The sequence below is a fragment of the Diabrotica undecimpunctata genome, chromosome 2 (assembly GCF_040954645.1).
Source record: "Diabrotica undecimpunctata isolate CICGRU chromosome 2, icDiaUnde3, whole genome shotgun sequence".
NCBI lineage: Eukaryota > Metazoa > Arthropoda > Insecta > Coleoptera > Chrysomelidae > Diabrotica > Diabrotica undecimpunctata.
Window position 1 is genome coordinate 24,419,222 of NC_092804.1, and position 13,299 is coordinate 24,432,520.

The 13,299-nt window shown below is 34.5% G+C and overlaps 1 protein-coding gene across 4 annotated transcripts in view; it reads right to left on the bottom strand.

The window, feature by feature from the left end:
* Positions 1-6,119: 6,119 nt before the first annotated feature.
* Positions 6,120-13,299, bottom strand: part of Dhc64C (dynein heavy chain, cytoplasmic) — an 84,854-nt gene continuing 77,674 nt past the window's right edge. For all 4 annotated transcript variants that reach the window (XM_072522542.1, XM_072522541.1, XM_072522540.1 and 1 more), the window contains 6 exons: positions 13,085-13,279; positions 10,803-11,117; positions 10,365-10,694; positions 9,573-9,770; positions 9,341-9,512; positions 6,120-6,512 (listed from right to left, as the gene is read on the bottom strand). In XM_072522542.1, coding sequence (XP_072378643.1) covers positions 6,244-6,512; positions 9,341-9,512; positions 9,573-9,770; positions 10,365-10,694; positions 10,803-11,117; positions 13,085-13,279 — 1,479 coding nt within the window. In that variant the 3' untranslated portion in view covers positions 6,120-6,243. The remainder of the gene's footprint in view (positions 6,513-9,340; positions 9,513-9,572; positions 9,771-10,364; positions 10,695-10,802; positions 11,118-13,084; positions 13,280-13,299) is intronic.

Genomic DNA, 13,299 nt, shown 5'->3' on the forward strand with positions numbered 1-13,299 from the left:
ATGAAGAAGAAGAAGGATGAGCGGTCGAACCATCTCCTCAGGTCTTTCAGCCACGAGTTCTGGCGTCTTCCTACTGATCTTTTGCCCTGTACTTTTCCTTCCAGTATAACTTGAAGTAATTCATATCTTTCGCCTCTCAGCACATGACCCAAGTATTGCATTTTCCTTTCTTTGATTATTCTTAGTAATTCTTTTTGTTTACACATGCGACGAAGTACCTCAACATTAGTAACTCTTTGTACCCATGGAATCCTCAACATCCGTCTGTATATATATATACATCTCAAAGGCATCTATTCTTTTTTCTATTTCAGAGTCCATTGTCCATTTTTCACAGCCATACAGTAAGACAGAAAAAACGTAACATCTGATCATTCGGATTCTAAGCTGTAGACTAAGGTCTGATCTTGTAAAAAATGTTTTAAGCAAAATGTTTTAAATGTTTAGCCAAAAGCACCTGTGTAAAAAGGTGTGAGTGGGCAATATTTCACCTTAGAATAAAATTATCTTTAATGTATGGGGTAAAAGGTACCACATGGTCTTGGAAAATATCTCTGATGTACCTATATGTTGTTAATGGCGTACCATCAATCGTCACTAACTCTGTTCGTGAAGCCAAACATACCACCCCACGCTATAATTGAACTCCACCAAAAGGTACAGTATTAGTAAAATTAGAAGGTGCATTTTGTTCCTCTTGACGTCGATACGATCTTTCCCTACCGTAAATAGAATTTACACAGAATCGGCTCTCGTCCGTCAAGAGAATTTGACCCCACTGGTTATCATTCTAATTTTGATGTTCTCGTGTGCATCTTTCAGTAGTTTTTTTTTGGTTTGAACTGCGGTTTGAGGTCTATTTCGTAATGTTGGCAACGTTATAAAACGATCACCTACGGCCGTGGTCGAAAATTTAAAATCTCGATTTCCTGAAGAAACGTTGAATTTATACAGCTTCCTAATTTTATTTCCTGAGTTATTAGAAAGACACAAAGTCAATAGCAAATGCTGCTCATATTCCTGTTGATAAATATTGTGTTTTTTCCATGACAATTCAACTTCTGTATATAAAACTCTGATGAGCTGAATTGGAATTGTAGGAAGCAAATTGGCAAAGAGAAAATGAATAATAGTTCTTATGATAGTCAAAAACTATTTAGTTTTGTGATATTTATATCTATCCTACAATTAATATTTTTTTAAAAATGTTTGCGACATACCTTTGAGCGTTGAAAGAACATTGTCTATTTTGAGGAGAATTAAAACTTGGCTACGGTCAACTATGGCTGAAGACTGGTTGGCTAGGCACTGCTGAATATTCATTATAATATTCTTATTAATCTCTATAAAGTCATTGATACATCGTTTAGTTTTTGTATTGTAATTCTTCTTACGTACTTACCAATTAAATATTACTTTTTAAATTTTTGAAGCGAAGCTTCTATACTGGCGTTGTATTACTTTTTCCTCTACAGTAAAATGCTGAGGTGAACGTCACGGAACTAGCGCTCACAAGATGGCGTCGTCACAAGTAGCGTCACAAAATAACGGTTCTTTACATCGATCTATTGATTTCTAGTAATCATATATTTACTCAAAACAGGTTTAAATTAAAAACTGCATGAAAATAACTAATAAAATGTAGACATATTAGAGAAGAACAAATACCCACCACATGGAACGAGGCAATAACACTATTACTATTTAAAAAATGCTATAGAAAAGATCTGAAAAACTATAGGCCCATAACGCTACTGAATGTAATGTACAAACTGTTAACTAAACTACTAACAAAGAGATTAACAACTGAGTTAGATAATTACCAGTCAAGAGAGCAAGCCGGTTTTAGAAAAGGATTCAGTACAAGCGACCATCTGCTTACGATAAAAATATTAATTGAAAAGGCCAACGAATATCAAATCCCAATGTATATGGCATATGTAGACTTTGAAAAAGCATTCGATAAGGTGGAACATTGGGCAGTAAAGAAGTCTTTACAAAATGGGAGAATAGACTATAGATATACGGACTTAATTTCCAATATATATGATCAAGCAACAACATCCATCAAAATAGTTGAACAAACGGAGTCCATTAAGATACGGCGAGGAGTCAGACAGGGTGACACTATATCACCCAAACTATTCAATCAAGCTTTGGAAGACGTTATGAGGAAATTACAATGGGAAAAACGGGGTATTAACATAAATGGCCAATACTTGAATCACTTGAGATATGCAGACGACATTGTATTAATAACAGATAAAAGGGAAGAATTACAAAATATGATGGATGAAATAAATAGCGAATCAACAAAAATGGGTCTACAAATGAATTATAATAAAACGAAAATTATGACCAACCAACCAGAAGAATTAATAATTACAATGGCACAAACAACTATAGAACAAATAAAAGAATATGTATATTTGGGACAACTAGTTAAATTAAATAAAGAAAATCAGACCGGAGAAATAAAGAGAAGGATACGGTTGGCTTGGGTATACTTCGGAAAACTTTCCTATATACTAAAAAATAGAAAATACCCCCAATATTTAAAAACAAGAGTCTTCAACCAATGTATACTTCCTGTTCTTACCTACGGCTCTCAAACTTGGACGTTTATAAAGGAAAACATGGAAAAAATAGCAAAGAGCCATGGAAAGGCAAATGCTGAACATCAGGCTATCAGACAAGAAAAGAAATACTTGGATCCGCAACAAAACAAAAGTGACCGATGTATTAACGCAGATAGCAAAACTCAAGTGGAAGTTCGCTGGACATACCATAAGACAGAAAGACGACAGATGGAATAAGATGATTATACACTGGAGACCATATATTTACAAACAAAAAAGAGGAAGGCCACAAATGAGATGGTCAGATGACTTGAAGAAACACGCAGGCCCGAAGTGGATACAAACTGCCTACAATAGAGAGACGTGGAAGAAGGAAGAGGAGGCCTATGTCCAAAATTGGACAGCAAGGGCTGTATAGATTAGAGAAGTAAAAAATTAAAAGAATATATGTCACTAAAACATTCGTTCACGAACGGATCACTTTCATTGAACGACTCAAAAGAACTGATTCGTTAAAAAAATCAGACTGCCCATGTTTACTCGATTCCTTGAAAACTAAGTTTGTCCAAAAGCGTCAATTATAAACATTAATTAAAAAAATATTTATTTTTTAGTAATTTTTTAAATAAGTTTGTAGATTTACAATTTCCATCACATTCCAATATGTACGTTTACAAGTTCCCCTATCTCGACTCCCGTTTGAGTTCCCGACTCAAAAAGAGAGTAGCCATCTCTTAACCTTTTCACTGAGGCTAGTTATAAAAGTAGTATGGTTTCTGGTACGACTGTTTCATGCCCGTGCTGATCAACACGGTTGCCGCAGTCAGTCGATGAAGTACTATGGCGTATAAATACGGTTCGCGCAGTGTATCAATACAGTCTATTCAGGACTGTATTTACAATTTAGTAGAAGTACAAGTAACTATAAATTTGTTGCTTTTAGATTTTTGAAAAATAAAAAAAAATTAAATATACTGAAAAATTATCATTATTTTATTTATTATTAGTAATTGTGGCAACAAGGTAAAAAACTACAAACAAATGGTACACAAAACATTCAAATGGAAAATATAAATAGTTATAAATAAAAAAGTTTTGACTACATTAAAAGGAAAATTTAAAATTTGTTATACAATTGTATTTTTCAAAACATGGCGTAATGAATAGAGGCTCATTACAGGTTATGCCTTTTTTTAGGTCTGTATCAAAGATTTTAATGTCAGTATTAGATCCAGTATAAATAATAAAGTACAAATTGTAGTCTGTCTCACAATCACATAAAACGTGGAATTTAATTCCAAATCTGTGCCTTTTAGAGGGTGTATACTGTTTAAATGCTAGCCTTCCCTTATAAAGCATCAAACTTTCGTCGATACAGATGTTTCTGAATGGATACAGAAATCTACGAAAAACGGTCTTTAAATGGTCTATAACGATTCGCAGCTTAAAAAGAGAGTCTTCTTTGTCAACGGTATTGTTATCTGAAAAACGTAACAACGACAATGTAAGGAACGACAAAGCTAGAAAACAATACTCTTCATCCACATCAGTGTCTTTCCAATTTGTTGCGACACGAGAATTTTGTTCAATATCACTATGTTCCACAACGAATTTGTAAAATTGTTAATTTCAACAACCATTGCTTTTATAAAAGTCAAAGAAAAAAATGTTTTGAAACTACTTTAAACACTTGGACTACTTTTAAAATTTTCATTCAAACACTATGATGTATTGTCGTTAAAATTATGAACTGTTGGTTGTAGATCTCCCTGTTCCCATTTATATAACGAAATCTTTTCACATTTACGACGTTTAGCTTGTTGAAGAGAAGTAGATTCCAAAGTTAAAGCACTATTTTCACTAACCTGTATTGATGATGGTAAAGTCTCTTCATTATCATTTTCTTATCCGATTCATCATTTTCTGCATCAGATTCTTCAAGAATACACTCATTCTCACTGTCACTTTCCATTAAAATTTCATATAGTTTACTTTCGCTAAGATATTTGCGTATACGAGCTGTTTCACTCAGCAATTGTTTTTATTAGGCAATAATGTATAAAAAAATCGGTTGCCTGTAAAGTCGGTTTTACGGGCGAAGATTTTACGTGACAACGTCTTTTTCTCGGTAGAATATTTATTGATATGAATATTATTAAATTGCACAATAGGAACAAGGAATTGAATGAAAATAAGAATTGCACAAATTTTAACTATAGAAATATATTTTGTTTACGCCAAGAACGCTCGAGAAAGACAGAGACACAAGCACGCACCGATTCAACGCGCCTAATTCTCTAGTGCTGCGCGCGCAGCGGACCGATCATGTTTAAGTGGGAGAGAGACGCAAGGCATTCGCCGGTCCGGCGGGCCTCTCTCTCGTTCGGTGACTCATCGTAACAGACGTGAGCGGGCGTTACACTTTTTCATGAGTGACTCCGAGCCACAACCTAATTTAAGACGTTGTCACGTCAAAAATATAAATTTAAGAATCACCCACTTATTATTGTAAAAAAAAATACACTACTATTAGTTCAGAATGGTGTACAACACTATGATCATAATAGAAATAGACGCTGCACGCAAACCGGAGGAGAGATGCAGAATTCATTTATGGCTTAAAAGAAATAATCTTAACATTATCAAGTCTGTAGTTTACGTCTTCTTTGAATATTCATAAAATATTATTATCCTAAAAGGTTTTTCAAATGGTCAAGTAAATTATAAATTCTTTACATTATAGAACTAATCCAAAAAAAATGTTTTGACAACAATAAGTCTTTCATTTCGGTCCAACTTGAATAATATTAAAATATTTATATCGTAAATTTCAGGTAGTAAATAAAAATCTTTTAACAATACCCTACAATATGATAAGCTGTCACAAACCGTCTTTACTATTAGCTAATTAATGCAATAGGTAACAAAAACTATTTCAATTTGAATATTTCTTACCTGTTAACCATTCTGTGAAATTTGATAACAATTCTATTGTATTTACTAAAACTCATAATTCGACAGTTTTTTTCCTATTTTTCAAATAGGTTTATCAGCAGCTATAATTCACACAATTAAATTCTTAAAGAAAATAAATTAAAATACGCTGCTAAAAACGATCGTACATAAATACGGCGAAAGGGAATCCTGATTTTACAAGTAAATCCCTGTAGTGCGTGCCTGTGTAAAAATGTGCGGATTTGTACGGCTCCCGCAGTGAAGCATAAAATTTTTAAATGTATTGTACATTTTAATATAACATGCTTAACTCTTTTCTATAGGCAACATACAATACGTAAGCAGTATATGATTCATACGGTTTCTGCAGCGAATGTCGAAAAAGGGTACGCGTATTTAGCCGGTTCCCGTTGTACGGGCACGAAATTATTTTACGTGTATATCCGGTTCCCGCAGTGAAAAGGTTAAAAAGGCGTCATAACGTGTTATTCAGGGAAAAATATCGAGGAATGGAAGAGAATAGTAAAAAAGACAAACAATTTGTTTCTCTGCATTGTTCAAAATATTTCGAATAAATACTCATCATAATTCTTAATTATTTATTAATAAAAAGTAAATTCAACTATTTTATCTCATAATATTGTAAACAAATAATAAATAGACGATTAATATTAAAGCTCAAATAAATAGTATAATAACGATACAACATTTAGTTCAAAGAAGTGGATGTAAGTAATGCTACGCCACGTTCATAGAAGCTGTGTGGGTCCTGGCCAGCTGCGATATTCAGTTCTACCGTATACAGCAGTTCGGTTCTAGTAGAGTTTAGATAAAGAGGAAGAGAGAGTTTTCCCTCTTTCAGTTTCTCGTCGCCAGTAATTCGGACCCATCGGAAAAGAGTGATTGGTAGTTCTATCATGATGCTGGAGGTGAGTAGCAGTTGATTGTTGCGACATTGAGCACCTTGCAGTTTAATACCTGTAAGAATAACATAAATTATACAATCTGACTACAAACCACAGTGCACCAATTTTCAAACAAAACACAATAAACGTTCTATTGTATTTCTCCAAAAATTAGGCAGTCAAAAGATCTTTATATTGACTTAGTTTCATCTTTTAGCCTAAGCTACTACACATATTTTCCTTTATAATTAACTACATAACCATTCAGTACCATACATCAAAATCCATCTCGCAGAGGCATCCGTGGTAATATCAAGACTATTTCTTTCGTTATACTTATTATTACTCAATACACATATTCAATTGTTACGTAGTAAACTTACTCAACATACTAAACACACTTTCATTAAGATCTGTATTTACTGTCTATGTCCTCGACTACCATACCAGTATGTCCACCTATGAGCTTTAAGTTAACGAGCAAAAATCACTTGTGAATAAAATTTTAAAAATAGTAGCAACAATGTCAACATAAAAAGCTCTAGTTTTCCATTAAGAAGGTAATATCTCACGCTATGACCGGTAAGATCCTTTAGGAATTCTCCAAAAAGTGATTGAGATAGAAAAATGTTCGGACTGTCCCAATAGAAGAGATGACGGCACCGGTTTCCTTTCTTTCTAAAAATCTCGTCCGTTTCAATATTCAATCAAACTCTCACCGTCAGGAATATTTGAGGCAACCTCCAACACAAATATCATATCAACAAAGGCGACAGTAACAGGAGACTAAGTCCTGATGAAATTAAGTAACTGATATTAATTTTTATAATAATAATTTGACTTTTAGTTCTTTCCATTCGTCACTTCAGATAAGACTTCTTCTTCTTCTTAAAGTGCCCTCTCCTCAGTGGAGGTTGGCTACTACGATTTTAAACTCTTCTCTATCTTCAGCTGTTCTTATTAGCTGTTCAAAATTTAGCGCTGTCCATTGTCGGATGTTTCTGAGCCACGATAGTCTTTTCCTTCCTAGGCCTCTCTTTCCCTCGATTTTTCCTTTCACTATAAGTTGGGCATATTGGTACTTATTTCTCAGTATGTGGCCTAGGTATGATGTTTTTCTAACTTTTACTGTGTTAAAAAGTTCTCTTTCCTTGCCTATTCTATGCAGCACTTCTTCGTTTGAGGTATGCGATGTCCATGAAATTTTGAGTATTCTCCGGTAGATCCACATTTCAAAGGCCTCCAATTTATTTACGGTTGATGTTTTAAGGGTCCACCTTTCAACTGCATATAGAAGAGTCGACCAGACGTAGCATTTTGATAAACGTAGTCGAATTTCGAGTTTTATTCGAGAATCACAAAGCAGTTTTTTTATTTTTTCGAAAGATTTTCTGGCCTGTTATATTCTCGATCTTATTTCTAGATCAGGATTTAGGCTGTTATCGATCCAACATCCCAGGTACTTAAATCTATTGACCTGTTCTAAAATGTGCCCATTTATTGTGCAAGGTTGAGGTACATTTTGGTTTTTTCGGAGTGACATCACTTTGGTTTTTTTTAATGTTTATTTTCATACCAAATTGCTCACAGGTCGAGTTGGTCTTGTCGATGAGTCGTTGTAGACCTAAGTCGGAATCCGCAATTAACACTGTATCATCGGCGTATCTGATACTGTTGATATTTACGCCATTCACATTGACTCCATCCTTGGAATCCTCCAATGCTTCTTTAAATAGAAACTCGGAGTAAAGATTAAACAGCAGAGGCGACAGAACACATCCCTGTCTAACTCCCCTCCTAATTTCTACTTCTGCGGACGTGGAACCTTCGATCCTAACTCTGGCGTTTTGGTTCCAGTACAAGTTTTTTAAGAATTTGATGTCTTTTCCATCTAAACCGACTTCTTGCAAACGTTCTAATAGTAGGTCGTGTCTTACTCTATCAAATGCTTTTTCGAAGTCTATAAAGCATATAAATATATCTTTCTGTTGGTTGTAGCATTTTTGGGCGAGAACTAGTAAACTGAACAGGGCTTCTCTCGTTCCCATGCCGGCTCTGAATCCAAACTGATCGTCTCCGATGATTGTTTCGCACTTTCTATAGATACGATTATGTACGATTTTTAGTAGGACTTTTACTGCATGACTCATAAGGCTTATCAGACGGAACTCATTGCAGTGTTGTGGGTTTGGCTTTTTTGGTAGTGGGATGAATATTGACTCCAGCCAATCTTGGGGTATTTTGCCTGTATCATAAATGCGATTGAATAAAAGGACAAATATTTCGATATTTTCTTCGCTAATTAATTTTAACGTTTCTGGGTATATTCCGTCTGGACCTGGGCTTTTATTTGTTTTAAGATGATTAATGGCATTTATGATTTCAGATTTCAGAATTGTTGGCCCTTCGTTGTTATTTTCCAATCTTGGTTCTTCTCGTATGTCGTGAAAAAGAATTTTAATATAGTTTTCCCATTCTTTCAGTTTATCTTCCGTTGATTCTAGCAGTTTGCCATCCATGTTCAGCATGGTGTGAAAAGTCGTTCTCTTGGTAGTCGATGTAAACTCTTTTACCTTTTTATGTAAATTAAAAAAATCGTGCCTTTGTTGTAGTTCTTCTATTTCCCCGCATTTTGTTTCCAGCCATTTCTCTTTTGCTTCGGTTATTTTTTTTTTTCGAATTATTCTATTTAGTCTTTTGTATTCTCCGTCCTTGTCATTTTTTCCTTTAGATTCTCTTCGTTTGTTCATTAATTGTAAAATCTCTTCTGTCATCCATTCCTGTTTGTTATTTCTAGGTGTTACTTTTAGATGTTTTTCCGTTACATTGTTCATTTGTTCTTTAATAGTTGTCCACAGATAAGACTTATGGTATTCTAACTACCAACTCTCAGATACTTACCAATGACAGCAAAACAATCGTGAGGAATAGAATCTTTGTCGTTACTATCCGTGATTGTAACATCTAGATGGAGTTCTTCCAACGGCCAGCTGTTGGCCTGGGCAACGCATTGTCTTGTGGCGGTTATGTAGGCTTCTGGATTTAGTAATCCACCCAACCATACAGGGAAACTCTGAAAAAACAAAAAAATAATAATACAGCCCGATATTTATAACGATTTTTTTCTTCGTACCTGTAACTCTTTAGCTCCCGAAGAAGAAACTACTTGAGACACCTTTTGCAGCTGCTTAACCCTCTGACTGAAGTCGGTAATCCATTGCATGACGGTACAACCTTTCGGTATGGTGTATCTGTGCCAATTCTTGGGAATAATACCTCTCACTAGCTCAGCCAACATCAGTCGGTGATAATTGGTTTGCTTTTTCTCACCCTAAAACAAATATTCTATTAATTACGTTATTACGTATTCTGTTAATCAATATTAACAGAATGTTATGTATTTTATGGGGAAACAAACAAGTTATAATACTAATAAGGATGCGGTGATATTATGTGATATATTTGAAAGTTTCTTTCTAAGGTGTCTCAACATTCTGCGATGGACTCATTTTAAAATAAAACAGAAGTTTTCGTTCAATATACGAACGGAACTTCTGTTAGTTAATTTGAGTGATGTTTTTAGTATAGACTGGAACCTTATGATACTTGGTTTATTTTTACGATACACAAACTTTGAGTAGTCTTTACAAAGAATCGCTAATGCAAACAATTGTGGCGTGAAAAAGAGTTTTTTAATAGAAAAATTCAGTGCCCAGTGGCAATGTTAGAAATTGTGATCGTCCAAACTTTTGCTTGTAAGGATATTATTTCTGCTCACTACCGAGACGGTTCTATAAATATTTAAACAAAGAAATCAACTCATCCTGTACGCTATAGAAATAAACCCATCCTGTACGCTATAAGTGTAAAAAGGTAATATATTGGAATGACGTGAACGCCTAAAAAAAAAACAAATTTTACTTACTTGACAAATCAAAAGTACATCATTAAGATCGTGTAATACATCAATGAGAAGTTTGGAAGCAGAATTGACTTCCCTCTCAAAATATCTATAAAGGGGATCTTTAATATTTTCGACAGTTCGTCTTAATGTCTGAAGAGAAGTGGGTAACAAGTTAACCCAAGTACGAGCGCTGTTATGAAGAGTCTTCATCCAGGATGGTCGACCGTCAATTTCCGCATGATCTGTAGGCGAACTGTCATCAATAGAGTAAGCCAATTCGTCGTCGTCTTCCAGCTGCTGCATTTTCAATAATTTGGTTATTAGATCGGTACCTCTAGTTGTTAATAAGACCTAAAATATAAATGTACTCACTTTTAGTAAGTAAAGCATAACATAGGATAATATAATAAAAATAGTAAATTATAATCCGACAATAACTTATTAGAAAGTAAATCTCACCTTTTCAGCATTATTTGGTAATCCCAACCAAGCTGGAGTTTGTCTATCAGCGAAACTCTCGATCCACTTCAAGAAGTGATCCCTTCTAGTACCATCTGGCATTGTAATGTGTCTATTTCCACCAGGTCCGTTGTCGATGTTAGCCACTAAAGCGAAGTCGCTCTCAAAGCTCTTGGGAGTAAAAAGTTTATTCAGGAAGGAATGTAACAGTCTTTGATCGAAATCGTTATCGATTTTACCACCATAGATGGATTGTGAGAGCAGCGTGACTAGGGCGTCCCATGGGACTTTCTCTGGCGGTAAGTTGGTCCTTCCCTAAAAACAAAATATATGATAAACTCTTCACAACAAATTTAAATATTAAAATATTTTCGGTGGAATAATAGGAGAGGTGCTTTAGAGAAACAATTACGCTTTTTTAAATGTATTAAAACTTATAAAATACTTTTCATATCCTTAGTTTTCTCTTTAGTTTTAATATTAACAAAAATTCATGTTACAGAAATAAGTCAAACACTTGATTTCTGTTATCGTAGATCGTTCATTCTTTGTGTTGTCATTCTGCATTGCATAAACAGTGCAGTTAATAAAAAATTGAAAAGAATTGTTGACAATCAATGATTCAATCTGTTTTTCACTTAAATATTTTCTGGCAAGCTTGACTAAATACACAAAACGCCACTTTTTTTAAGCTTAGCAGATTTTAAAATGACTCTTGACAGCATTGCTTAAGCAAATCGTGATGAGAGCAAATCCAACTGAATAATAAGTTAAATTAAATTTTGTAATTGCGCCAGTAAATGAATGCCGGCGAAAGAATTCCTTCCGATCGGTTCGATGATCGAGAAAGTACTTTAAGTTAACTCAAGGCGAAAATACGTCATTTGAAACACCTCACGTGATCTCACCACAATTGAAGTTTGCTGTAGTTACTCTAATTTCGATATTTAAGCCATTTTTGTAATTATACTTTTCCAGTAGTTCAATTACTCTGGTCTTGTTCTCGGGCGCGTTCATTAACGCACCAATCAGCACACGGGAAACATCTCCTGACATGGGAAAAATTGTTCATTGGTTGAAATAAAGGTTATTCCAACTTTTGAGCAATTCAAAATTTCCCATTGGCCGATTTTACGGGAAGTCCTCTTTCCTACGTCATAATACTGTAGAATAAAGGATTTTCGGATATAAAAGAAGGTGGATTTTCTGTAATCGGCCAGTTCGAACTGGCCGATTACAGAAAATCTGTTGCATACTCTTGTGTGAATTATCTTAGAAGAGTTTTAGGACCTGGCTCAATAAGCTGATCACTCGGAATTGGTCGCAACTATTAGCGTTTGCCTTTTTTGGAATTGGTATAAAGGTTGATTGAAGCCAATCCTGTGGTATTTGACCGGACCCACAATTGTCCTCGTATTATAAGACTCTGGGTACGGTATTATCAGCCACCTAGAATCTGCCTTTTATTTCATATTGCTATATATTTTGATATTTGTGAATATTTTTATTATTGATTTTATTATTGATATTTTTGACTTGTATTTTGTACGATTTTCTTACGAAAACCTCTAAGAGGCTTAGCGTCTGAAACGTACGCATTTATTTGCTATTTTTCTGCCATTTATTGTGCTATACTTTCTGTCGGAGAACATAGTCTTGCGTGACCATACGCATGACCATTTCTCTCATTTATTTTGCTTGTTTATAACTTGTTCGTTCTTTTGTGTTTGCTTCCGTAAGCTAAGGAAACACAAGACATATATATATATATATATATATATATATATATATATATATATATATATATATATATGATTTTCCGATTGGTGCACACAATCTTTGTTTTACTTTTATATAACCATTTTTCGAGACTCGAGTGATATCTTACTTGTCGTAAATGACGCTTACGAGTCATATTTTTTTGTTTTATTATTTCACATTCATTTTCGAACTCACATACTTGTGATATTTCCGAAAGGATCATATCTTGTCACAAAACCTTACGTATCTCGTGTCCTCGAATACGAAGCGTAAAGAACGGCATCCAGGAGAATGGTGGATACCGGCAACAGTCTGAATGACTCGAGAGAGATTCACTTCTAAATAAAAAGAACTGTATTGAATAAAGCTTGATTGAGTTCATTTAACAGGAGATTCAAGTTTAGCTTTTGTTTATAAATAGTGTTCTGAAACTTTGCTCTGACAAGTTTCCTATTAAATAGTTAAATAGTTCCCCAAAGGGGAACTTTGGTATTTTGCAGAACTATTAGAAAATAACTTACCATAGCCGTTGTATCAATCCAAGTATCCAAAGTATCACAGGCAACTCTTAAATCTGATTCACTAAATTCATAATGTTTGGCCCAACCTAGAGGACAATATCTCAACCTCTCCTGGACAATAGCATGGAACCACGCCAACAAGAAGTAAAGCCTTGCTCTCTCGTTTGGTGCTTTCATCATCCTACTGGCCGGAACCTACAAAGATATTGGATGTG